Source organism: Psammomys obesus, unplaced genomic scaffold, assembly GCF_907164565.1.
Source record: "Psammomys obesus unplaced genomic scaffold, mPsaObe1.curated_primary_1811, whole genome shotgun sequence".
Classification (NCBI taxonomy): domain Eukaryota; kingdom Metazoa; phylum Chordata; class Mammalia; order Rodentia; family Muridae; genus Psammomys; species Psammomys obesus.
Window position 1 is genome coordinate 2,964,312 of NW_026589447.1, and position 27,819 is coordinate 2,992,130.

General features: G+C 38.8%; 1 protein-coding gene across 1 annotated transcript in view; it reads left to right on the forward strand.

Annotated features, from left to right (window-relative positions):
• Ophn1 (oligophrenin 1) overlaps positions 1-27,819 on the forward strand; it is a 389,706-nt gene that overhangs the window by 344,804 nt on the left and 17,083 nt on the right. Inside the window, exons 17-18 of the mRNA XM_055605072.1 lie at positions 12,190-12,337; positions 17,287-17,610. Of these exons, the coding sequence (XP_055461047.1) occupies positions 12,190-12,337; positions 17,287-17,610 (472 nt within the window). The remainder of the gene's footprint in view (positions 1-12,189; positions 12,338-17,286; positions 17,611-27,819) is intronic.

Here is a 27,819-nt window from a genome sequence, read left to right on the forward strand (position 1 = left end):
TTCCTTCCTTCCTTTCTTTCTCTTTCTTTTTTGTAGATTTAATCCTTTGATTATTATGTAATGTGAGGAATTTTTTTCTGGTATAGTCTGTTTGGTGTTCTGTAAGCCTCTTGTATGTTTAAAGACATCTCCTTTTTTAGGTGGGGGAAATTTTCTTCTCTTACTTTCTTGAAAATATTTTCTGGACCTTGGAGCCTGGAATCTTTCTTTTCTTCATATTATTCTTAGGTTTTGACTTTTCATGGTGTCTTTGATTTCTTGGATTTTCTTTTTTTTTTTTTTTTTTAGGTTCTGTCGCTCAAATCATGCATTTTTTTATTAATTACACTTTATTCATTTTGTATCCCCCCATAAGCCCGTCCCTTCTCCCCTCCCAATCCCACCCTCCCTCCCCTTTCTGCATGCATGCCACTCCCCAAGTCCACTGATAGGGGAGGTTCTCCTCTCCTTTTTGATCTTAGTCTATCAGTTCTCATCAAAAGTGGCTACATTGTCCTCTACTGTGGCCTAGTAAGGCTGCTCCCCCCTCAGGGGGAGGTGATCAACGAGCAGGCTATTCGTAGAGATAACCTAGAACCCCTGCACAGATGTAGCCCATGGCAGTTCAGTGTCCAAGTGGGCTACATAGTAATGGGAAGAGGGACTGCCTCTGACATAATCTTGGATTTTCTTTGTGTCAGGAATTTTTCCATGTTTTATATTTTCTTTGAGAGATATATCAGTTTCTTAAATTGTTTCTTCATTGCCTGAGATTCTCTCTTCTTGTTTTCTCATCTCTTGTTTTTTGTTGGTGATGCTTGCCTTTGTTGTTCCTGATCTCCTCTCTAAGTTTTCTTAGTTTTCTAAGATTTTCTCAGTTTGTGATTTCCTTTTTTATTCTAGTTTCATTTTCATGTTTTGCACAACCTTATTCATGTCCTTCACTTGTTTGATTGCAGATTCCTGTCTGTCCATGATGGCCTGTATTTGTTTGATTATGTTAGCCTACATTTCTTTGAGACATTTTTATGTGTTCTAATAAATGCTTAATCATAGATTTAAGATCATCTTCCTATGTCTTAGCTGCATTAGAATATTCATTGAATTTCTTTTCAATTTTCTGGTGGAGCTATAATGCCCTGGTTTTTGTTGATTATGTTTTTACGCCAGCCTCTAGCCATCTGGTTGTCTGTAGTCTTGACTGCTTCTGAAGCCTGTACTACAGACTGGGTCCACCTGTCTCTGGAGTCTGGAATAGTCTTCAGGAATACGAGAGAGTTTCAGGGGCTCAAGAATTGGGTGCTAGTGATTCAGTTCCTAAGATATCTTTGTCCAAAAGATTTTCTTTCTCAAAAGGTTTTTCGACAGAATTTTTTCATTTAAGCCTATATTATTTGGCATAGAAACAGTGTGTGTTAGTTTTTATATATGAAATAAGATTTGGATTAACAGTCTTATTTTTACAAACTATTTATGAATTTTGTATTACTTTTCTATCATTGCTGATTTTTCTGTACTGAATTGCCTTTTCTGAAAAATCTAATCATATAGTTATTAGTCTGTATTTATACTTTCTATTATGTTCCATTGATCTATCAGTCTGTCTTGCTAATGCCACACTGCCTTTTTTCTTTTTTTATATTAACTACAGTTTATTCACTTTGTATCCCAGCTGTAGCCCCCTTCCTCATTCCCTGCCAGTCCCACCCTCCCTCCCTCATCTTCTCCTATGCCCCTCTCCAAGTCTGTTATTAGGGGTGGTCCTCCTCCCCTTCCATCTGACCCTAGTCTATCAGGAATCATCAGGACTGGCTGTATTGTCTTCCTCTCTGGCTTGGTAAGATGGCCCCTCAGGGGGGCATGATCACAGAGCCAGCCATTGACTTCATTTCTGAAACCATCCCTGTTCCCTTACTAGGGAACCCACTTGGATACTGAGCTGCCATGGGCTAATCTGTGCAGGGGTTCTAGGTTATCTCCATGCATGGTCCTTAGTTGGAGTATCAGTCTCAGAAACAACTCTGTGCCCAGATTTTTTGGTTCTGTTGCTTTTCTTGTAGAGCTCCTGTCTTCTCCAGGTCTTTCTATCTCCCCTTTCTTTCATAATATTCCCTGCACTCTGCTCAAAGTTTGGCTATGAGTCTCAGCATCTGCTTTGATACCCTACTGGATAGTCTTTCAGAGGCCCTCTGTGGTAGACTCCTGTCCTGTTTACTGTTTTCTTCCTCTTCCCATTTGCCTTTCTGAGTTAGGACTGATCATCTTACCCAGGGTCCTCCTTTTTTCTTAGCTTCTTTAGGTGTACAGATTTTAGTATGTTTATCCTATATTATATATCTAATATCCACTATAAGTGTGTCTTTCTGCTTCTGGGATACCTTACTCAGGATGATCTTTTCTAGTACCTACCATTTGCTTGCAAATTTCATGATTTCCTTTTTTAAAAAAATGCTGAGTAGTAGTCCATTTTGTAAATGTACCACAATTTCTGTATCCATTCCTTAATTGAGGGACATCTGGGTTGTTTTCAGATTTTGGCTCTTACAAATAAAGCTGCTGCAAACGTGGTTGAGCAAATGTCCTTGTTGTATATTTGAGAGTATTTTGGATATATGCCTAGGAGTGGTATAGCTGGAAGCACTATTCCTAATTGTCTGAGAAAGCAACAGATTGATTTTCAAAGTGGTTATACAAGTTTACATTCTCACCAGCAACGGAGGAGGGTACCCCTTTCTCTACATTCTCTCCAGCATGTATTGTCACTTGAGTTTTTTATCTTAACCATTCTGATGGGTATAAGGTGAAATCTCAGGGTTGTTTTGATTTACATTTCCCTGATGGCTAAGGGCGTTAAGCATTTCTTTAAGTGTTTCTCTGCTATTTGACATTCCTCTATTGAGAATTCTCTCTTTAGCTCAGTACCCTATTTTTTAGTTGGACTGCTTGATTTGTTGCTTTTGAACTTCTTGAGTTCTTTATATATACTGGATATTAGCCCTCTGTCAGATAAAGGGTTGAAGATCCTTTTCCATTCTGTAGTCTGTCATTTGTTCTGATAAAAGTGTCATTTGCTTTTCAGAAACTTTTCAGTTTCATAAGGTCCCATTTATTGATTGTTGATCTTAATTACCGTAGGTTTCTCTATGAAGGCTTGAAATCAGGTAATAGCAGACATCCAAGTCTGTTTTTCATTTTAAATATTTTGGTTAGGTTTTTTTTTTTTTGGCATTTTCCTACAAATATTTGAACAAGCTTATTTCTATCAAAAAGCTTACTTCTGTTGGGGTCACATTCAATTTACAGTATTTTGAAATTTTAATAACTAAGAAAACTGTCTGCTTGCTGGTATTCTCCATGGTAAGTTTTTATTGCCTTGCCTTTTCCACTTCTAAGAAAGAGTACTTATGTTTTCCACTTGAGCCCCTGTTCAGGCACTACTGCCTGCATAGCTTTCTGGCATTTGCTAGTGTGATAGTCATTACAAGTCTTGCCTAGTTTGTTTTGTCGTCTGCCAAAAAAACCACTAGCTGTCATTCCTATGTATTCTCAATGGCTCAGAAACCATTGGTGCATACCTCTCTTCCATTTGGTTTTCTTTTTCTTTTTTTTTCTTTTGTCAGACTGAAAGAAAATAAGACCATATTGCCATATCTTAGAATAAAGTAGTTGAAAGGTTTTCTTTCCAGAGGTGGTGATAGGGCATTTTACTTTGTGCATCTTATTTATATAGATGTGCTTGATTTTTGAGCCACAAGGTCAAGATACTCTGATGGTTCTCAGACATAGTGGTGAACATAGTAGACTCGCTTTCATAAAGCGTAAAATCTAGTGCATTCTGGTTTTCCTGTATTGTATGGCTAATATCTACTTATAAGTGAGTGAATACCATGTGTGTCGCCCTGAACCCATACTACAATCCATAGACCTATAGAAGCTAAGTATCAAGGAGAGGAAGATGCTTAATTCTCATTCAGAAAGGCAAATAGAATAGTCACCAGACATGTTGGAAGATAGGGAACAGGATGGGAGCCTTCCATATATGTCCATAGATGAAAAAGTCTACCCAGCAGAGGATTGAAACACATGCTGAGACTCACAGCCAAACTTTGGTTAAAGCTTAGGAAGTCTTATGGAAGGGAGAAATAGCAGGACAGGAGCTCTACAAGAAGACCAACAGAGCCAACAAATCCGAGCCCAGGGGGCCTGCGGGGAGACTGATGCACCAACTGAGAATCGTGCATGGAGAGGACCCAGGCCCCCTCTTCAGATGTAGCCATTAGGCAGCTAAGTCTCCATGTAGTTTACCTAAGGGGATGAGGGGCTGTCTCTGACATGAACTCTGTTGCCTGTTTTTCAATCACTTCCCTCAGGCAACAGTGAGGCACACTTGCCAGGTCTCTGAGGAAAAGAATGCTGGTAGTCCTCAAGAGACTTGATATTCTTGGGTCAATTGGTAAGGGAGGGGGAATCCGCTTTTCTGAGGACTAGGTGATGGGGACAGGAGGAAAAGGGAAGAAGGGTGGGATCAAGAGGAGACAAGGGAGGGGCCTACAATCAGAATGTAAAATGAATAAATTAATAAAAAAATCTAGTGCAGTCATAATATAAATCAGTGTGGATTTTTCTTAAAGAAAGAAAAGAAGGATGGAAGGGAGGAATGAAGGGAAAGGATGGGAAAGGATGGGAAGGGGAGGGGAGAGGAAGGGAGAGGAGGAAAGAGGAAAGAAAGAGGAAAGAGGAAAGAAGAGGAAAAAGAAAAGGAAAGGAGCTGTCTTAGTTAGGGTTACTATTGTAATGAAAAACCATGACCAAAAGCAAGATGGGGAGGAAAGGGGTTTTTTTGGCTTATATTTCCTCATCACATTTCATCATCAGAGGAAGATAGGATAGTAACTCAGACAAGGCTGGAACCAGGAGGCGGGAGCTGATGCAGAGGCCATGGAAGGGTACGTTTAGTGGCTTGCCCCACATGGTTTAGAACCTGGACCACTAGCCTAGGGATGACACTACACACAATGTGCTAGGCCCTTCCCCATTAATCACTAATTAAGAAAATGTGTTATCGTTGGATGTTATGGAGGCATTTTCTCAATTGAAGTTCCTTTCTCTCAGATGACTATAGCTTGTATCAAGTTGACTTGAAAGTATCCAGTACAAAAACTAACAAGAAAACTACTATATGAATCAGCTATACAGATTCTGAGCATTTGCTGAAAGGACTCTATACCCTACCACAGTGCTACTTGTACACCCTTGTTTACTGCTGTTCTGTACACAATGGCAAGGAAATGGAACCAGCCTAACTGTCCATCATCTGATGAAAACGTGGTACACATCCACAGTGGGTGGTATTCAACCGTAAAGAAAAATGAAATCTGGAGGAAAACAGGTGGAATTAGAAAACATATTGACAGCCAGGCTGTGGTGGCACACACCTTTATTCCCAGCACTTGGAAGGCAGAGGCAGGAGGATCTCTGAGTTGGTGGCCACCTTGGTCTATAGAGCAAGTCCAGGACAGCCAGAACTCAGTTACACAGAGAAACCATGTCTTGAAAAAAAAGTAAACAAAATAAAACAAAACAACAAGATCGAAAAACAAACAGAAAATATGTTGAGGCAACCCAGATTCAGAAAGAGAAACACTGTGTATTCTCTCTTATATAGAGACCCTTACAAAATTTTAAAGATGTGCCTTTATGTGGGAGTAAGTATGTGTAGATGCCAAGAAACTAGAAAGGTTCCTGTGAAAGGAGACAAAAGATGTTTCCATTATGAGGAGCAGGGAGGGTAATAGACCATGTGTGGTCTGAACATGAGAAGAACAATACTGAGTATTGATGTGTTTACGCAGACATTGGTGGGGCATGTGAGTAGTACAAAGAGATAAGGGAGAGGAGAAGAGGAGGAGTCAAAAAAAAACCTAAGTAGATGAAAATGACATAAGTGAACTTGCTGCATCTTAATAACAGTAGCGTTACTGACAACAATGATCTAGTTAGAGGAGACAGAAAATAAACTAAGTGAAAAATATATATTATGTTTAAAAAGTGATAAATGCTAAAATCAAAGCAACAAAAAATTAACAAAAGGTCAGGACAAAAGAAATATGGGTGTTGAATAGAGCATGTTAAAGTTTAGATTCATTGAGCTCAAAAGCCTTTAGGAGAGGATGTTTTTGACTGGAATTCTACAAAGTGGAGTGAGCAAAATATATGGATATTTGGGGTGGGGGGAATTCAAGATGGCAGTGCAGAGAGGACACTGTGTTCTATAAGCACAACAGCAGTGACTGCATAGCAACCAACAGACCAAACTCTGGGCGCTAAAACACCAGCAAATGTGTTTCCCAGGTGAGAAGAAACCCCAAGGTGTGGTAAGAAATGGGGTTCATTCTCTAATCACCCAGCTAAACCCCGGAAGAGTTCCTAGGTCCCAGCAAATGCTGGGTCACCAGCCGAGAGCCACATGCCTGCATGCCCAACTCACCTTCCCAGACAGAACTGTGGGCCCCAAAGTACCAAGGACTGGTTTTCCCTTTTGGGTGGAAACCCCATGGTGAAGGAAACATAAGGTCCGATCTCAGGGCACTCAGCTGAAACATGGCCCCCCTACACACCGAAAAGTTCTCAGGAAAAGTTCTTGGGTTCCTACAGGTGCCCAGTCACAAGCCAGCTCAGGGTGATTTGCCTCTTCCTATGTGTTCTACTCGCTATCCCAGATTGAACTGTGGTCCCCAAAACAATACAGACTGGGTCTCCCTGTCTGGAGGAAACCCCACAGTGAGGGAAACATCAAGCCTGACCTCGGTACACCTAGCTCGTTCCCAGAAAAGTCACTAGATTCTCACAGGCTCCAGACTCTAAGGTACTATTGCACCCAGGAGTGCTGTACTTACCCGCCACTGATTAATGCTTGGGTACTGGGAAACAGAGCTCCAACCTCAGACCTATAGAAGCCTGGGTTCCATGGGATCAGCCCCCAGAAACTGCTTCAAGGCGTAGCCTGTCTCCCTAGCTAAAGTGACGAAACTGTGAGGCTCACTGGTTCTTCAAGAGGGCTATGCCCACCAAACAGTGTAAGAGCAGTAGCAGCAGCTCACTAAATTCAGAGCAAGAAAACCAGTGGTAGGGCAGCTGTCTCCAGGACTGCTCCTAGTGAGAGGAGAGCGCCCCTGGCTACCAGTGACCACAGTTACCACACAGGTGAGCGCACCTGAGGTGAGCTCTGGCAGTTCCTGAGAAACATCTGCCATTTGCTGACCATATCCAAAAAGCTGAGGAGGCCTCCTTCAGGAACAACCATCTTCCTGCCAAAGGGATTTTCCACACCCCAGGATTCAAGCAGGCACCAGAAGACAGCCAGATGGGTAGATGCCATCATAAAAGCAAAACCAACAAAAGCCAAAGTAATATGGCATCTCCAGAAACCAGTTAGACAGGAGCAAGTAGCCCTGGACACCCTATCATAAATGAAATTCAAGAAGATGACTTTAAATTTATTATTATGAAGAGAATAATGGAAGAAGCAAATAAAATGCATAAAGAAATGAGGAAGATAAAGTCAAACAGATTATGGCCATTCGTAAAGAAATACAGGAAGATGCAGCCAAACAGTTTGTGGCCTTCAGAGAGGAAATAAAAGAAACGAAAGAACTAAAAGAAACAGAGGAATATTCAAACAAACCAATGAAGAAATCAAAGAAAAAGCAGGAAAATATAGTCAGACAGGTGAAGGAATCAACAAAATGGTTGGAAAAAACTAAAGAAAACACAAACAAAAAATTATGGTGAGGAAGAACTTAGGAAAGGAAACAGAGGTAAGCATAATCAATAAACTTTACAAGAGATGGAAAAAAGAATCTCAGGTGTGGAAGATACAATGGAAAATTGATTTATCCATCAAAGAAAATGTTAAATCTAAAAAATTCCTGACACAAACCATCCAAGAAATCCAAGACAACATGAAAAGACAAAACCTAAGAATAATAGGAATAGAGGAAAAAGAAGATTCCTGTCTCCAAGGCCCAGAAAATATTTTCAACAAAATCATAGAAGAAAAATTTCCCCTAAGGAAATAGAAGCTGTCATCAAATGTCTCCCATAAAAAAAAAAAAAAAAAAAAGCGGAGGCACAGAAATTCTACCAGACCTTCAAGGAAGACTATTCCACAAAATAGAAACAGAAGGAACATGACCAGCTGCATTCTATGAGGCCACAGTCACCTTGATATCTAAACCTCACAAAGACAAAACAAAGAAAGAGGATTTCAGGCCAATCTCCCTTATGAACATTGATGCAAAAATACTCAACAAAATACTCTCAAACTGAATCCACCAATACATCAAAGATATCATCCACTATGACCAAGTAGGCTTGATCCCAGGTATGCACAGGTGGTTAAATATACCGAAACCCATCAATGTAATCCACAGTATAACAAACTGAAAGAAAAAAACAAAACAAAACAGATGATAATCTCCTTGGATGCTGAAAAAGCATTTGATAAAATCAAACACTAGTTTATGTTTAAAGTCCTGGAGAGATCAGGGATACAAAGCACTTAGCTAAACATGGTAAAGGCAATAATACAGCAAGTGTATAGCCAACATCAATCTAACCAGAGAGAAACTAAAATCAATCCCACTGAAATCAGGGACAAGCCAAGGCTGCCACTCTCTCCATATCTCTTCAACATAGTTCTTGAAGTCCTTACTAGAATATAAGTCAATTAAAGGAGATCAAAGGTATTCAAATCAGAAAGGAAGAAGTCAAAGTATCACTATTTGCAGATGATATGATAATATAAAAGAGTGAGCTCAAATATTCTACCATGGAACTCCTACAGCTGATAAACACCTTCAGCAAAGTGGCTGGATACAAAATTAACTAAAAAAAAAAAATGAATAGCCTTCCTGTTTACGAAAGACAATGGGGATGAGAAAGGGTGTTGTGAAGGGAGACAACACCCTTCACAACAGCCACAAAGGACATAAAGTACCTTGGTGTAACTCTAACCAAGCAAGTCAAAGACTTGCATGAATAAAACTTCAAGTCTCTGAATAAAGAAATAAAAAAAGATATCAGAAGATGGAAATATCTTCCATGCTCCTGGTTTGGCAGGATTAACATAGTAAAAATGGCCATCTTACCAAAAGCATTCTACAGATTAAATGAAATTACCATAAAATTACCAATACAATTCTTCACAGACCTTGAAAGAAAAATTCTCAACTTCATATGGAATAACAAGAAACCCGGAATTGCTAAAACAATTCTCTACAATAAAAAATCTTCTGGAGGTATCTCCATCCCTGATCTCAAGCTGTACTATAGAGCAATAGTAATAAAAACTGCATGGCACTGGCATAGAAACAGGCTGGTGGATCAATGGAATCAACTAGAAGTCCCAGAAATAAACTCATATAATTACGGACACCTGATTTTTTACAAAGATGCCAAAACCACACTACGGGAAAAAAGAGAGCATCTTCAACATATGGTGTTGGTCTAACTGGATGTCTACATGTAGAAAAATGCAAATAGATCCATACTTATCACCCTGGACAAAACTAAAGTCCAAGTGGATCTCAACATAAAACCAGACACACTAAACTTGTTAGAAGAAAAAAATGGGGAAGAGCCTTGAATCACTGGCAGCGGAGACAACATCCTGAATAGAACATCAACAGCACAGACTCTAAGATCAACAATCAATAAATGGGACCTCATGAAACGTAAAATCTTCTGTAACACAAAGGACCTGTCTGCGGAATAAAACGCCAGGCTACAGACTGGGAAAGGATCTTTACCAACCCTATATCTGAAAGAGGGCTAATACTCAGAATATATAAATAATTCAAGAAATTAAAAAGCAACAAACCAAGTAATCCAATTAAAAAAATGGATACAAATTTACATCCCAAGCAGCACTGAAGTATTATTATCCTTTCTCCACATCCTGTCCAGCATGTATTATCACTTGAGTTTTTGATCTTGGCCATTCTGATAGCTATAAGGTGAAATCTCAGGGTCATTTTGATTTGCATTTCCCTGATGACTAAGGAAGTTGAACATTTCTTTAAGTGTTTCTCTGCCATTCAATATTCCTCTACAGAGAAGTCTTGTACAACCACTTTGGAAACCAATCTGGTGCTTTCTCAGACATTTAAGAATAGTTCTTCCTCCAAAATATGTTCAAGTATACCACAAATTCATTTGCTCAACCATGTTTGTAGCAGCTTTATTCATAATAGCCAGAATCTGGAAATAACCCAGATTTTCCTCAATTGAAGAATGGATACAGAAATTGTGGTACATTTACACAATGGAATATTACTCAATAAAAAACAAGGAAATCATGATATTTTCAGGCACATGATGGGAACTAGAAAAGATCATCCTAGTGAAGTATCCCAGAAGCAGAAAGACACACATGATACATACTCACTTATAAGTGGATACTAGACCTACAAGATAGGATAAAAATACTAAAATTTGTATACCTAAAGAAGCTAAGCAAGAAGGAGGACCCGGGGTAACATGATCAATCCTCATTCAGAAAGGCAAATGGGATGGACATCCAAAGTAAGAGAAGACAAAGAACAGGACAGGAGCTTCCACAGAGGTCTTCTGAAAGACTCTCCCCAGCAGTATATCAAAGTGGATGCTGAGACTGATAGCCAAATTTTGTGCAGAGAGCAAGGAATTTTATGGGAGAACAAAGAGATGAAAGACCTGGAGGAGACAGGAACTCCATAAGGAGAGCAACAGTACCAAAATATCTGTGCACAGGGGTCTTTTCTGAGACTCTTTCTCCAACCAAAGACCATGCATGGAGATAACCTAGAACCCCCCCATAGATATAGCCCATGGCAACTCAGTATCCTAGTGTGTTCCCTAGAAATGGGAACAGGGACTGACTTTGATATGAACTCAGTGGCCGGCTCTTTGATCACCTCTCCCTGAGTGGGGAGCAGCCTTACCAAGCCACAGAGGAAGACAATGCAGCCCTCCTGATGAGACCTGATAGCTAGGGTAGAAGGGGTGGAAGACCTCCTCCATCAGTGGACTTGGGGAGGGGCATGGGAGGAGAAGCAGGAGTAAGGGTGGGTTTGGGAGGGTCAAGAGAGGGACTACAGCTGGGATACAAAGTAAACAAATTGTAATTAATAAAAAAATGTATTGTGAACCAGAAAAAAATATATGGCTATTCGGATAGAGACTGGATTCTCTTCAAATAATGAATAATCAGTGCAAAGTTCCTGGTATGTATAAGGTATAGTAAGGGACATTTGTAATTATTATAGTACTGGAACAGAAGCTCACAAAACACTAACTAGCTATTTCAAATTGTAACACTGATAATAAAACTAAAGGTATAACCTAGAATTATATGGGTCAATACTTATATACTTTCTAATATTTTATTTTCTCTTCCTTTCAGCCATGTAATATATGTTCACCTGTCATTGTACATACAATGTTCCTGTCAATTTTGCCACTTTTAAATGGAGGCATTCCACATATGAACAATTCTAATCACAGCTATTCCTGTATCTCTCCAGCTCTTCTTCCTTATAGCATATAAGGCTATTTTATGTTACAATTTTATTGTACTTCTTTTGTTTAGATAGTTAACATGCTGTAGTATGAAATTTTCTGTAGAAGAACAAAATAATATGAAAAAAGTTTTCTTCTCTCTGTTTATTAGCATTGCAACAAACAACATATCTACATACATCCTTAAGTGTCCCTTATAAATATTGAATGCATATGTGTATATGTATTTAATAGCCCTTTTCCTTCATTTTCACCTGTACAAAGTGGCCTGACATCCTTTTCATGTAATTTTTATTATGCGCCCAGTTGTATACTTGCTGTAATTCTCATATTCTTAGTGATAGAGGATGCTGATAGAGAGGCTTAAAGGTAGGTGTCTTAATCTGAAGTCTTACTGGGAGTAAGTATAAAATCCATAAATGCTTTGCTGTCTTTTATCTGCACTCTTTTCTCCACATTGAGGGGGCTAGTTCTATGCATTATACATGGTAGAGGTCATCTGAACACTTGCTGGTAGCTAGAAGAAGTAAGAAAATTCTCCTGTCACATCGACTATTTTAGTATTCACATGGTTGACCACATACAGTGCTAGAATGCTTCAGTGAGTACATTGCTTAATTGTCTACTGGATATCTCCTTTCTTCTCTACAGATTTATTTAGGTCCACCTGAGGACAGCCAGGTACCTCCAGTGCCTCCACCACGAGTGACAGCAAGAAGGCACAAACCAATCACAATCTCAAAGCGCTTGCTGAGAGAAAAGACAGTGTTCTATGCTTCTTCCCTGGATGAGAGTGAAGGTCAGTGGTTAGCTTCTGCATTGTGATTGCGTACAAAGAAAATATTGAAGGAGACATACAGAATTATGGCTGTTTCCTTCATACGATAGACCTTTCCTATTTCTTTCACTTATAAGTAGTCAGGAGAAGCAAAGTTTGTAGTTTGTATTCTAAGAGGAAATCAGAATATTGGCAGTTGATAGGGCAGAAGTGAATCTTTAATGGAAACTACATGGTCCCTTACAGGGCTAGCTGTAAATCCAGGTCATTCATAGGTATGTTACTATAGTGCATAGAAATATATGAGAAAGCTTCTTGTTAATGTTCTGGGATTGTTATTCAAATATTGCTATCATGGACTGAATAACTGTTATGTTCCAAGTCATATGCTAGAGACCAAATGAAATTATGCCACATGCTCCTGGCCTCATGGAACTTATAGGATCTGTAAACAAACAAACAAACAAACCAAAAAAACAACGCATCACAAAAGAAAACACCATCATACAATGGAGGGATTATTAGTGAAGAGAGTACAGTTATTCTAAGTGAGCCTTAGTTCCTTGCCACTCCACAAGGAATACTTTTATCAAGGTCCCCCATAATCTGCACATGACTGAACGAAGCATTCCACTGATTGTGAGCTGATGAGCAACATGTAACAGTCAACTCCCCTCTCTTCTATGCAGCACTAAACTGGGCTCTCAGTACAGTAAACTCGATCCTTCTCATTCCATCTCATCTTTCTTTACTAGTTTTCTTTCTTTTCCTGATTTTGACATGTTTGAACACCCCAAAGGCCTAACCCTCTTCTCTGTGTTGTTTTCATACATGATCTCTCTATGTTTCTTATGTGTAAATATCATTTAAATACTACAGGTGACTCCCAGAATTTTTTAATACAGGGTTCTTTCTCCCCTTTATTGTTATCTCAAAGTCTCCATTGAAATGTTCTCAATAGATTGACTCTTTGACACCTATGAATTGAAATCTGAGATGAATAGAACATAATTTGTATTTTATTTTAGTAGTGGTAGCTGGAACCTAGGACTTTGTACAATGACAAGTGATCATTCTATCAGTAACCTACACACCTCATACTCAGCCAGAGACACAGTTCTTGATTCTGTATTGCTTCTGACCCTACTCCTTTTGTGACCTTTATTCTAAACACCACCTGAATACTGGGGTCAAGAACATTGACCTTTTCTTTATGGCTCTTTTCACTTTCCTCTTACATCAGATCCATCAGTGATTCCTTTTGGCCGTGAATGCACATCACATGCTAAATCCTTAGTTTCCCATTGGACCACACACACACTGAGGCTCTACACCTCTTCCCAGCTGTCATTGCTGGCCTGCTTGACTGCCTCTAATCCATTTTTCATAGTAGCCAGTAAATTGTCCATTCTTTCAAAAATGTGAAACACATGACCTCATTCCCTCTGCTCCAAACTTTCAGTGACCTCTCTTTATGTTTCAAATAAAATTTGTTTTTTCAAATAAAATTTGCTGTTTTCAGTGACCCCTGATTATCCCTCTGAACTTTCTTTATGTACTTTCTGTCTCCTTTGCTCTTTCCTTTCATGATGATTGCTATTCCTGATGGGTGTCAAATTTACCTCTTCTGATCATGCAAATTAAACAGTTCTTCCTTCTTATCCCTTTATATTGCATTGCTTTATTCATGTCACCTGCTACTACTTGATGACATATTTAGTAACTATTTTTCCAATAAGAATATTAGATATGTTTTTATTACTAGGGCTAAGGACAATTTCTACTATATATTGTGGGTTTAGTACATGATAATGTAAATAAATGCTTCTATTAGGAATATGAAAAGACAAGGGTTAATTAGCTTAAGGAATCACTTTCATAGAGGAGGAAGAGAAAATGAAAAATGAATGGGAGCACTGAATGTTTATTCTGTTACCCTATAATTAAATATTTTTAACGAAATAAACTTGTTTATTTACAAATTTCCCAAATGAAAACTTTATACCAGAAGAAACTTTTATTTTGTACTTTATCCCCTACACAAGTACAGAGCTTACTACATAGTAAGTATGCAATTAATGAATGTACTAAATGAATGAACTGGGGGTCAGTAGACCTGAGTCTAATTTATTTTGGTCACTAGCCTGTCAAGTATCTTGAATTAGCCACCTTCCCTATCTGGGGCTCAGTTTGCCATGTTTTGTGGTGAGGGTTTTATGCCAGATCTTCAGTGAGATTACAGTCTATACATTGACTTCATAATTTTTGGATTAATAAAGAATGCCGAGGCCACAAAAATCCACCCTTTTTCAATTGTAAATCTCAGTAAAGTGTATTTTGTGCAGCCACTTAAAAAAAAATATTTGCAGTATTCTGAAAGGAAACCTTCTAATTCCTCTTTCTCGTCAGTCTCTGGCAATTACTTTCTATCCCTAAAGACTTAATTTATTCTTATATACTTTCTACTGCTACATGGTATTCCATGGTAATGTCATAGCATATTTTGTTTTTCCATTCCTCAGCGAATGAACACTTATACGGAATCTGTGTTTTAGCTATTATGAGTATTCAGGTTGTTGGGTGATGTCTGACCTCAGTTATCTTAAATAAAGTGCTGAGTCATATTTTACTCTGAAGTTAAACTTTCACAGAATGATCATGCTAATTTCCAAAGCAGGTGTGACATTTCACTTTCTCACCAGCAAGGGATGGCAGTTCAAATTTCTCTATATTCTGTCAGCCCTTGTTATAGTCTGACCTTTTCATTCTGGACATCTTAAATGGATGTGAACCTATAATCTCATTTAGTGCTCACTATTTGAGTATGAGGTAAGTACCTGAACTTTACTGTATAAAGTAGTCCTTTGTAGCTCAAAGAAGATAAGTAGTTTGTCCAGTTATCATCACTGCCAAACTTGAAAACAATAATTTATATTCATCCATTTTATTCCAAATTACACTTGTCTACTAAATGTAACAATGTGCTTCTTAAAATGTGCCTTGGCACCATTCTAAGTAGGAACCAATCCTACTGTCAACTTTTCTTCACAGTAGCATCTCATTATTTGATCTCCAAATTTATATTCTGATCCTTCCCCATCATCATGGATCCTTTGATACCCTATATCAAGTCTCGACCATTCTAAATCTGTTTTATTTGTTTGACAGCAGGGTCTTGCTATGTAGCCTAGGTTATAATTGAACTCACAATCCTGCCCCAGCTTCCTGAATGTTTAGATTACAGGACTGTGCTCGTATACTTTACATCTATTCTTCTTCCTCTTCTTCTTCTTCAAAAAAGTATTTCTTTACTGGTGCTGTTTCAGTTTAGGTCATTATTATCAGCATTCCCATCTCTTGTCTCCAAACCTCTAGTTTGCCTGCTCTACTCTACTTTTCATATTGTACCCAAGTGGATGTTCTGAAAACATATATTTGACAATGATATCTTTCCACCTATCAGTGATAATGCTCATATTCCTAGGTTTGACATCCAGACCTTGATGAAATAGCACCAAACTATCTTAAACCCATAACCAACTGTTCACATCTTTTATCCCAAATGCTCAAGACAACCTGAACTCATTATTTGTTTTTTAAAGATATTTCTTTTGTACAATTATTTTTTATTTTGGGGATTATAAGATATTTACATCATTTCCCCTTTCCTTTCTTCTTAGCCTCTCATATACCCCTTTTTGCTCTCTTTCAAATTCATGGCCTCTTTTTTCATTGACAGTTGTTACATGCATATATGTAAATATATAAATGAATATATAGATATATTTCTAAATATAATCTGCTCAGTCTGTATCATGCAATATTTTCTTAGACGAACCATGAGTGTTTACTCCTCCAAGCTATTGTTTGTCTGAACAATTTTTATTCATGTATACCTTCCACCCATTTCTCAGCCAGAGTTCAACAAGTCTAAATGATCATTATAATAATTTTGTTTAAATGAAAACAGACAGTATTTAAGATCAGTTGTCTAGTCAATGTTTAAATTCTCGCATTATCTCATTATAAAAAACAGGTTCCAGATAAGGTGTTACCACTGATGCATCTGTCTCCTTTTGCTGAACAGAGATATCATCCTTAACCATTGAACTCTAATATAGCTTTATTTACATGTCTATTTTTTATTTATTTTTGTGGTGATGGGAAAGAAACCTACAGCCTTCCATATTCTGATACAAGTGCTGTATCAGTGAGGTGTTACCATTAGCACTATGTTTCCTATTATTAATGGAAATGACATTTCTATATAGTAGATATTATTCATCTGGGAAATTCATTGATTATTTATGGAGACTGCAAATAGCTTAAAGTTAGTTTTCAAAATTTTAACTATGTATGTGTGATGCTTTTTTTTTAAAAAAAAAAGTTTTTCTGGCTGTTATTGTGTTCTCAGAAGCTGTAACTAAATTCAGAATCACTTAAAAGCTTATTCTAATGGTCATAGGAAATTATGGACCACAAAAGGCTAGAGGAAGAATGTAAATTGGCTATTTGAGGATATCTTTACATGGGTGGAGAAAGAGATTAAATTGTTAGGCTTATTAACTTGAAATTTGAGAAACTTTAAAAGTTGCTTTTAAGAGAACTACTTGAGAATTAATGCATTTATTTAGAAAGAGTAAATTATGCAATTGATTGGGCACACTGTTCTTTTTGAATTGCATATTCCCTTGAATAAAGCAGCTTGGCACACTAGAGTTTTACTCAATTGTGTTGGTGAAAGTCATATGAAAATCTTAAATTGAACCTCATTTGAATGAAACCTGTTTCTCTATAAGAATTGGTCAGGCTGGAGACTGTTCTTGTGGGATGTAGTCAGTTTGTTCTCTAATAATAACAATTTTGAAAATGCATAGAGATTTTCAAAATTAAATATGTATGCATGCATCAAAACAAAACCATTTTGAAGGTCATCATTAATCTTTCCTCTTTGTACCAACTTTTTTCAGATGAAACCCAACATCAAACTCCTAATGGTACAATCACTAGCAACCTGGATCCCCCCAAGCTACCACAGCACCTCAAACCACCCATGCAGAAAAGTGGGGAAACTGACTCTGGAAGAAAGTCCCCATGCAGACCTGTTTCTGACTGCCAATCAGAGCCCTGCCCGGAGGTGGATGTGGGGAAATTGGTATTTAGGTTGCAGGATGGAGGGACCAAGGCTACTCCAAAGGCCTCCAATGGACCTGTGCCAGGCTTTGGACCCACAAAGACCTCCTCTTTCCATATAAAGAGACCAGCTCCCAGGCCAGTGGTTCACCACAAGGAAGGTAAATGTTTAGGAATCCTATGGGAGGCAGAACTGAACCAAGCTACTTTTCACCTTCAAAACTTTCTAGGGTTGGAGGTATCTTCCTTCCTTGCTCCTACCCTCCTTTTCTCTCTTTCTTCATACTTCCTCACATTCAGTGCTTAAATTTTAATTAAAAAAATAACTTACAAAGTGATTAGTAGGTTTTGGTATGAGATTTGTACACACATTTCATTTTAGTTGCTTCTCATTCCCCTTTCCCCCGTCTCCTTCCCCTTCCCCTTCCTTACAGTATATTTTTGCCCTCAATATTACCCCTTTCACTTTTCTCTATTGTCTTCCCTACCTGCCCCCTTTGAGGCTTTTTGTTTTTTAGTCACTGGGTCTCTTTCTGGTTTCTTGACCTTTAGTCATATTGGCTGCCACTTATGTATTTTATAGTTAGAAACTAAGATATGCATATGAGAGACAATATACTGCTGCTGTGTTTCTGAGCCTGGGCTAACTGGCTTAAAATAATGTTTTTTCATTCCCATCCATTTTCCTACAAATTTTCATTTCTCATTATGATTAAAATTCCTTTGTGTATAGGTACCATTTTTATTATCCATTTATCTGTTGATGGACATCTGAGCTTAGTTATTATGAATAGAAATACAATGAACATGGATATGTAAATTCATTTGTAGTGGGATATGGAGTCTTTTGAGTTTATGCCCAAGAGTGGTATAGCTGGGTAAAAAGGAAGTTCTATTGACCTATGTAATTCTCCTGTTGAAAAGTATTTGTCCTTCGTTGGAGTATCAGTCTCTACAAGGACCCCAGGGCTCAGAATTTTTTGGCTATACTGGTCTCCTTTTGGAGCTCCTGTCCCCTCCAGGTTTTTCTTTTTCTTTTTTTTTATTTTTTTATTTTATTTTTTTCTTATCAGTTGCATTTTATTAACTCTGTATCCCAGCCATATCCTGCTCCCTCATTCCCTCCCAATCCCACCCTCCCTCCCTCATCTCCACCGTGCCCCTTTCCAAGTCCACTGAAAGGGGGGTCCTCCTCCCCATTCATCCGATCCTGTTTTATCAGGTATCTTCAGGACTGGCTGCAAAGCCCTCCTCTGTGGCCTAATAGGACTGCTCCTCCCTTGGGGGGTGGGGAGGTCAAAGAGCCAGTCATTGAATTCCTGTTAGGAATAGTCCTTGTTCCCCTCACTATGGGAAACAAATTGGTTACTGGGCTACCACAGGTTACATCTGAGCAGAGGTTCTAGGTTATATCCATACATGGTCCTTGGTTGAATGTCAGTCTCAGAAAAGACCCCTGTGCCCAGATATATTTGGTCCTTGTGGAACTCCTATCCTTTCCCCATCAGACTAACTCCCCTTCTTTCATATGATTCCCTGTACTCTGCTGAAGGTTTGGTCATGAGTCTTTGTATCTGCTTTGAAAACACTGCTAGTTAGAGTCTTTCAGATGCGCTCAGTAGACTCCTGTCATACGTTCAATGCACATCCCATCTGTCTTTCTAAACGAGGATTGATCATCTTACCCCATGTCCGCTCTCTTGATTATCTTTTTTAGGTGTATAGATTTCATTATGTTTATCATATCTTATAGGTCTATATAAGTGAGTATATACCAAGTTTTTCTTTCTCCTTCTGGGATATTTCACTCAGAATGATCTTTTCTAGATCCCACCATTTGCCTGCAAATTTCATGATATCCTCCTTTTTGATTGCTGAGTAGTATTCCATTGTGTAAAAATACCACAATTTCTGTACCCATTCCTCTGTTGATGGACATCTGGGTTGTTTCTGGGTTCTGGCTATTACAAATAAAGCAGCTATAAACATGGCTGAGCAAGTATCCCTTTTGTGTACTTGAGCAAAGTTTGGGTATATACCTAGCAGTGTTATAGCTGGGTCTTGAGGAAGCACTATTCCTTATTGTCTGAGAAAGCGCCAGATAGATTTCCAGAGTGGTTGTACCAGTTTACATTCCCACGAACAGTGGAGGAGGGTTCGCTTTTCTCCACAACCTCTCCAACATGTGTTGTCCCTTGAGTTTTTCATCTTGGCCATTCTGATGGGTATAAGGTGAAATCTCAGGGTTGTTTTGATTTGCATTTCCCTGATGGCTAATGAGGGTAAGCATTTCTTTAAGTGTTTCTCTGCCATTGGATATTCCTCTGTTGAGAATTCTCTGTTTAGCTCTGTTCCCCATTTTTTAATTGGATTACTTGGTTTGCTGCTTTTCAGCTTCTTTAGTTCTTTGTATATACTGGATATTAGTCCTCTGTCAGATAAAGGGTTAGTGAAGATTCTTTCCCAATCTGTAGGCAGTCGTTTTGTTTTGATGACAGTGTCCTTTGCTTTACAGAAGCTTTTCATTTTCATGAGGTCCCACTTATTGATTGTTGCTCTTAGAGCCTGTGCTGTTGGTGTTCTGTTCAGGAAGTTGTCTCCTGTGCCAATGAGTTCTAGGCTCTTCCCTACTTTTTCTTCTAACAGATTTAGAGTATGTGGTTTTATGTTGAGGTCCTTGATCCACTTGGACTTTAGTTTTGTGCAGGGTGATAAATATGGATCTATTTTCATTTTTCTGCATGTAGACATCCAGTTGGACCAGCACCATTTGTTGAAGATGATGTCTTTTTTCCATTGAATGATTTTGGCTTCTTTGTCAAAAATCGAGTATTCATAGGTGTGTGGGTTTATTTCTGGGTCTTCTATACAGTTCTCTTGATCCTCCTTTCTGTTTTTATGCCAATACCATGCAGTTTTTATTGCTATTGCTCTGTAGTACAGCTGGAGATCAGGGATGGAGATACCTCCAGATGATCTGTTGTTGTACAGGATTGTTTTGGAGATTCTGGGTTTTTTGTTTCTCCATATGAAGCTGAGAATCTTTTTTCAAGGTCTGTAAAGAATTGAGTTGGTATTTTGATGGGAATTGCATTGAACCTGTAGATTGCTTTTGGCAGGATGGCCATTTTCACAATGTTAATCCTACCAATCCATGAGTATGGGGGATCTTTCCATCTTCTGATATCTTCTTCAATTTCTTTCTTCAGAGACTTGAAGTTTTTCTCAAACAGGTCTTTCACTTGCTTGGTTAGTGTCACCCCAAGGTACTTTATGTTATTAGTGGCTATTGTGAAGAGTGTTGTTTCCCTAATTTCTTTCTTGGCCCTTTTGTCTTTGGTATACAGGAGGGCTTCTGATTTTTTTGAGTTGATTTTGTATCCTGCCACTTTGCTGAAGGTGTTTATCAACTGGAGGAGTTCTCTGGTTGAATTTTTGGGGTCACTCATGTATACTATCATATCATCTGCAAATAGTGACACTTTGACCTCTTCCTTTTCCCGATTTGTATCCCCTTGATCTCCTTTAGTTGTCTTATTGCTCTGGCTAGGACTTCAAGTACTATGTTGAAGAGGTATGGAGAGAGTGGGCAGCCTTGTTTTGTCCCTGATTTCAGTGGGATTGATTTGTTTCTCTCCATTGAGTTTGATGTCGGCTATAGGCTTGCTGTATATTGCCTTTACTATGTTTAGATATGTGCCTTGTATCCCTGATCTCTCCAAGACTTTAAACATGCATGGGTATTGGACTTTGTCAAATGCTTTTTCAGCATCTAAGGAGATGATCATGTGGTTTTTCTCCTTCAGTTTGTTTATGTGGTGGATTACATTGATGGATTTCCATATGTTGAACCACCCTTGCATGCCTGGGATGAAGCCTACTCGGTCATGGTGGATGATATCTTTGATGTGTTTTTCGATTCAGTTTGCAAGTATTTTATTGAGTATTTTTGCGTCAATGTTCATTAGAGAGATAGGTCTGAAGTTTTCTTTTTTTGTTGGGTCTTTGTGTGGTTTAGGTATCAGGGTGACTTTCGCTTCATAGAATGAGTTTGGTAATGTACCTTCTGTTTCTCTTTTGTGGAATAGTTTGAGGAGAATTGGTGTCAGCACTTCTTTGAAGGTCTGGTAGAATTTCGTGCTGAATCCATCTGGCCCAGGGCTTTTTTTGGAGGGGAGACTGTGAATGACTTCTTCAATTTCCTTCCCTCCAGGTTTTTCTATTTTCCCCTTCTTTCATAAGATTTCCTGCACTCTGCCCAAAGTTTGGCTGTGAATGTCAGCATCTGCTTCAATACCTTGATTAGTAGAGTCTTTCAGAGGCCGTCTGTGGTAGGCTCCTGTCCTGTTCCCTGTCTTCTCCTTCCAATGTCTATCATGTTTGTCTTTCTGAATGAGGATTGAGCAACTTTCCTAAAGAGGACTTAAAACCCCCATCAGATGTAGCCTATAGACTCAGTCTCCAAGTAAGGGGAGCAGGAGCTGTCTCTGGCATGAACTCAGTGACAGGCTCTCTGATCACCTTCCCTTGGTGGTGGTGGTGGTGCAGCCTTACCAGGCCACAGAGGAAGACAATGCAGCCAGTCCTGATGAGACCTAATAGGCTAAGGCCAGATGGAAAGGGAGGAGGACCTTCCCTATCAGTGTACTAGGGGAGTGATATTGGTGGAGAAGAGGGAAGGATGGTGGGATTGGGAGGAGAGGAGGGTGGGGGCCACAGCCAGGATACAAAGTGAATAAATGATAATAATAATAAAAATGAAAAATTTTAAAAGTGTTTGTCTTAAGTCACTGTTCTGTCTTAAGTTTGTTCTGTTGCTGTGAAGAGACACCATGACCAAGGCAACCCTTACAAAAGAAAGCATTTAATTGGAGGCTGGCTTACAGTTTCAGAGCTTGGACCATTATCATCATGGTAGGCAGCATGACAGCTCACAGGTGCTGGAGAAATAGCTGAGAGTTATAGATCCATAGGTAGGAAGGAGACTGGGCCTGGCATGCACTATTAAAACCCGAAAGCCTGCCCACAATTACACACTTCCTCTAACAAGGCCATACTTCTTCCAACAATGCCACACCTCATAATCTTTGTAATTTTTTCAAACAGTTCTGCTCCCTGGTGACCAAGCACTCAATTCTGTGAGCCTGTGGGGCCCATTCTTAGTTAAACTACCACAGTGTGTGTTCAGACTGTTGTCCCATATTCTAATTGATACTGTTCCTTTGGTGTTTAATTTTTTAAGTTTTAAAACTATTTATTATAGATATTAATTTCTTGTATGTTGTCTAGGTAATGAAGAATTTCCCCCATTCTCTAAGCTACTTATTCTATTGATTTGTTGTTGGTGGTGGTGGTGGTAGTGGTGGTGGTGGTGGTTGTTTTGGGTGTGCACAAGCTCTTTAAGTTCATGTGGTTCTCTTTGTTAATCCTTGGGCTATTTCTTGTTTAGAAATTTGTTGTCAATAGATATATGCTTAAGTGTTTATCCTTTGTTTCAGTATTTCCAGCTTAAAATCTAGCTCTTTGATCTATTCTGAGTTATTTTTTGTGCAATCTGAGAAATATGGAATCTAATTTCATTCTTTTGCAGGTAGCTAACAGATTTTGTTGACACTGATTGTTGAAAAGGCTGTGTTTCCTTCAGCACATGGTTTTGATATCAAAATTTAGGTTTCCATAACTGTGTGGGTTTGTCTCTGATTCTTCTGTTGGGTTTTCTTGGTCTGTATGTCGGTTTGTGCCAGCAGCTGTTGTATTACTCTGTCTCTGTAGTCTAAATTGAGGTCAGGTAATGTGATGTCTCTGGCTGTGCTTTTTTTTTTTTCTGCTTAGATTTGTTTTGACTATGTTCTTTTGTATTTCCTACATATTTGAGGGATGTTTTCATGTCTCTGTGAATAATGGATCTCAACAATGTAACCCTTTACGGCCTTGTATGTTATATTGTCTTGCTTCAGCCTCCTGACTATTGCAATTACAGGCATGCCCACTGCAACTGGCCAGATATTTTTAAAGGGAATATATTACTTTTTACTAGCACAGTGCTAGATCACAGGTAAGAAAAATGCAGTGTGGACTGAGGAAACGGGAAGTAGGATAGTAGAGAAATGGCAAGAATGGAGTTGGTGTATGAAATGTGCACAGAGCCTTTCACACTTGCTAGAATATAGTCATAGATTTCTTTCTAGAGAGGAAAGAGAGAAAGAGAGATGGGGAGGGAGGAAGATATTTTAGAGTATACATGGAAGCAGAGAGAAATTGGGGAGAAAACAAGCCTTTCCAGATAAAGCAGAGGAAAGACCTTCTGTTGTCTATGGCAGGAAGCAGCCTTAACACATGCTGGCAGTATTGTCTTTGAGCAGTTTAAGTAAATGCTGTTTTGTGTAGAGGCCAGTAGGATTTCCACAGAGCAATTAACACTTTCTAATTCTCTGGTTTGGGCCTCTAATGCATTTGTATGCTCATGTTATTTTCCATGTCAGGTTTTATATCTTTAAAATGGGAAAAAGGATCACCTACAAATAATTTTTAGGATTAAAGGGAATAACAAACAAAATATCTGGCTCATAGTCAGAAAATGAAATATGTTACTAATTCTTTCCCTCTGTCCGGTCGTCCTTCCTTACAATTTGCTTCTTGTGGGAGGCAGCCAGGAAAGGCCAGACATCTGCTTCAGCTTAGAAGTCATATATTGATCATCACATTAACCAAGTAGAAAATTGGGTAACTGCACTTCTACCCCCTTGGTAAACTTTGCCCTGCCCATTGTCAAGCCAGATCCTGTCAGCTCATCACACACAGTAACTTTTAGCCTTCCACATCAGTTCTGCCTCCAACATCTTTGGATATAGAATTTAATCCCAGTGCCATCTTTCCTGTTTTTTTCTCTCACACTCCTGTCCTTTGGGCTGCTGGCAGCAACAGCTGTGATCTAATGGTATCAGTTAATATAATAACTGATCTAACTTGTCCAGAGTCATCCAGGCTTTCTCAGTCTGAGCTTTAGCATTGCCAGACTTTTTTTCCCTCTTAAATCAGTTAGCAACAAGCTGATGTGGTACAGTTTTCCTCAAAGCCTCTGGCTTCTAGCCTTGGCAGAACTGGGATGGGTTGGGCCATGGTAGAGGCCTAGCCAAATCTCTGGTGTAGTTACCTCTTTAAAACTTCCCCACCTATCACTTCACCTCTGCTTCCCGCCCTCCTGCCCTAATTTCGCTGCTGTTCATGGTAAATTCCTGGACACAAGAAAAATTATCAATTAATTAGTTGCTGCAAATAGTTCTTCCCCTAAGCTGCAGCTGATGATTAACCACATGTGCCAGCAAGCAACTTGAATGGCAGACTTGAGAAGAAAGTTTTCTCTTCTACTCACCCCCTCTACACCAAACAGTTGCTATTCTTTTTCACCTTTGTTGTTGAAAATGCTTGATTGCTTCAGTTATTCTAAAATTTTCACTGCCCTGCCCCCTCCCTATCTTTACCCTTTTCACTGATCTAGCCAGTAAATGTACTTCTTCATTCTCTCTGCTTTTTCCCCAATGCAATTAGAAACATCAGAAGCATGACACATATTAAATGGCTTGTTTTCATGACAATCAACTAACTTAGCTACTGTTTGCTGACGAAATTTTATTCAGAACGTTTTTCTATTCTAGACATGTACCAATATACCTTTTCTTCCTCATTGTATATTCTTAGTGTTAGTAAGCCTTTGAGGTACATTTTACCCTACCCACTTCAAAGACAGAAAGAGTGGCTCAGATGTGAAACTTGCCCAGAGTTTGTTGGGTTATAAAATACAGAGATGCTGCTGGAAACAAGGCTTCTTGGATATTTGGGATGGTTTATAACATATTTAATTTTAAAGATTTATTTTTATTTTATGTATATGACTATTTGCCTGCATGTATGTTTGCATCATGTGTGTGCCTTGTGCTCATGGAAGTGAGAAGTGAGTGTCAGGTTTCCTGGAACTGAAGTTATAGATAGATATGAGCCATGATGTGAGCTGGGATTAAAATATGACTCCTTCACAAGAGCAGCATGATTTTCTAACCATGGAACCATCTTTCCAACCCTACAGACTTTTTTTCTACCTTAGCCTTCTTCTTCTCTGTCAGGCACTTAGTTCGGGGTATACAAAATTAACGTGTCTCCTTTTGATCATTGGATGTTGTTTTTGAAATTAATTTTCTAAGTTAGCATATAAAGTAATGAATGATTCATCATGGCATCTTCATGCATATGTGTTATACTTTGTTGCCATTTATTCTCCTCTTGTCCTTCCCTGTGCCTCCTCCAACTGGTTCTTTCTTCCCCATGTTAATCCTCCCTTCTTCTTTCTTATTACTTTATCTCCTCTATTTCCCACTTCACTTAAGATCTCTTCCTCCACTCTTCCAATTTTTTTTATTTTCGTGGCCCTCCACATAAATTTCTTTCCTCTGCACATACATCTATTGAAATCTAGGTTCTGAGACTGCTTCTCCAACTAAGAACCATGTGTGTATATAACCAAGAACCTCTGCTTGGATGTAGCCCATGGTAGCTCAGTATCCAGGAGGGTGATCTAGTAAGGGGAACAGGGGCTCCTTTACCTCCCCCCCACAAGGGAGGAGCAGTACTGCTAGGCCACAGAAGAGGACATTGCAGCCAGTTCTGAAGATACCTGATAAACCAGGGTCAGATGAAAGGGGAGGAGGACCTCCCTTTGCAGTGGACTTGGAAAAGGACAGGGAGGAGATGAAGGAAGGAGGGTAGGATTGGGAGGGAATGAAGGAGGGGGCTACGGCAGGGATACAAAGTAAATAACCTGTGATTAATGTTAAAAAATAATAATTAATTTAAAAAATTGAATTCGGCAATTGCTAGAAAAAAATAAAATAAAATAAAATAAAAACATATACTAAATCACTTTTTTTAAAAAAAGAAATCTAAGTTCTGTATGTAAGAGAAAACATGTAGTGTTTCCTTAATGCTACTTACTCTTATGGGTCTGGCTTTATGAAATGCAAGTGTGTACTCTATAGAAAGATTTAGGACTCTTTGGGAGAATCAAGATAAAAGAAGGCTATATGTCTTTTGCTTACATACGTTTGTACATTCATTCAGACATCACACTAAGCAAGGGAAAAGACCAAGATGAAAAGCCATGATTCTGCCTTTCCATTGTTCATGGTGAGAATGGCCCATAGGTTATCTATTCTAGCTATGTTCTTGAGGGGTGGTGAAAGCATTTCAGTAAGAGCTGGGGTAAGAAGCTCTTCATTCTTCCTGAGGTATTGAGATTAAAGTATGTAGCATGCCAAATATAGGGCCCCTATGGCATGTGGTTTTAAAAGCCCCACTTAGCTTCTTTCCTCTATCTGGTAATATGCTCCTAGGCTTGGAGGAAGGATACTGTAATACTTTTTTCAGTCACACATCCATCAATTCTTCACTGGGGTGACTAATGCTCTAAGTGGCATTTGTATCTGCTCTAAAATTATTAGGAACAGCCTTGCTCCTACAGTAATGGGTGTTGCTGGCCATTATCCACATTTTCTTGTTTGGACTTATTATGCTTTAGTAATCTACTGTTTGGTTTTCACTCTCTGTCTTTCCTGGAGTCTAATTCCAAATTGTTCCATAAGAATAATTAATGGCTAAGGGGCAAGGAAGGTTCTATGATGGGCATGGAGGAGTGTCATAGAAAGCAAGTGATCATTACAGAAGACTTGTGGGGGGGAGCTATAAGAAGAAACAATTTTTTTCCCTGCTCTGTACCCCAAGGTTGGATAGATATAAGGAAAGGTACAAGAAAAATGCTTAAAGTTGAAAACTGATGACTGTTGCATCTCCATAAATCTGCACATGCTAAGATCACATGTCACCAACATTTGACAGATGATAGGAAAGGAAGTAACAAAATGATTTGGAGAGAGCAATCAAGTTTGTAGCAAAACCCATGCTTTGGACCAAGGTTCAAAAGAAATTAAAAGGATTGCAATTTGGTAAAATACCATAGGCTAGAGAGAATTTGTGGTTAAAACACCATTACTTCCCTTGATGTGTGTTTTAAATTTGACTCTCTCTCTCCTAGCTGTGAGATTACAGGTAAATCATAATGTCTCTGAACCTCTCATTTGTATAAAAGGATTATAATTGTGCCCATTGGATTGCTATAACAAGGAAGAATGACATGTGTATACCTGCCCCATTCCAACTACCCTGTAAATGGAAGTAGTTGTTTGGCTTTGATATCAGACTGTTTTAATTAGGTCAGCTTTACCTTTTATTCTCCCACTATAAGTAGTGTGGTATAACACCTCAATTATAGGCAAGGTGTGTGTGTGTGTGTGTGTGTGTGTGTGTGTGTGTGTGTGTGTGTG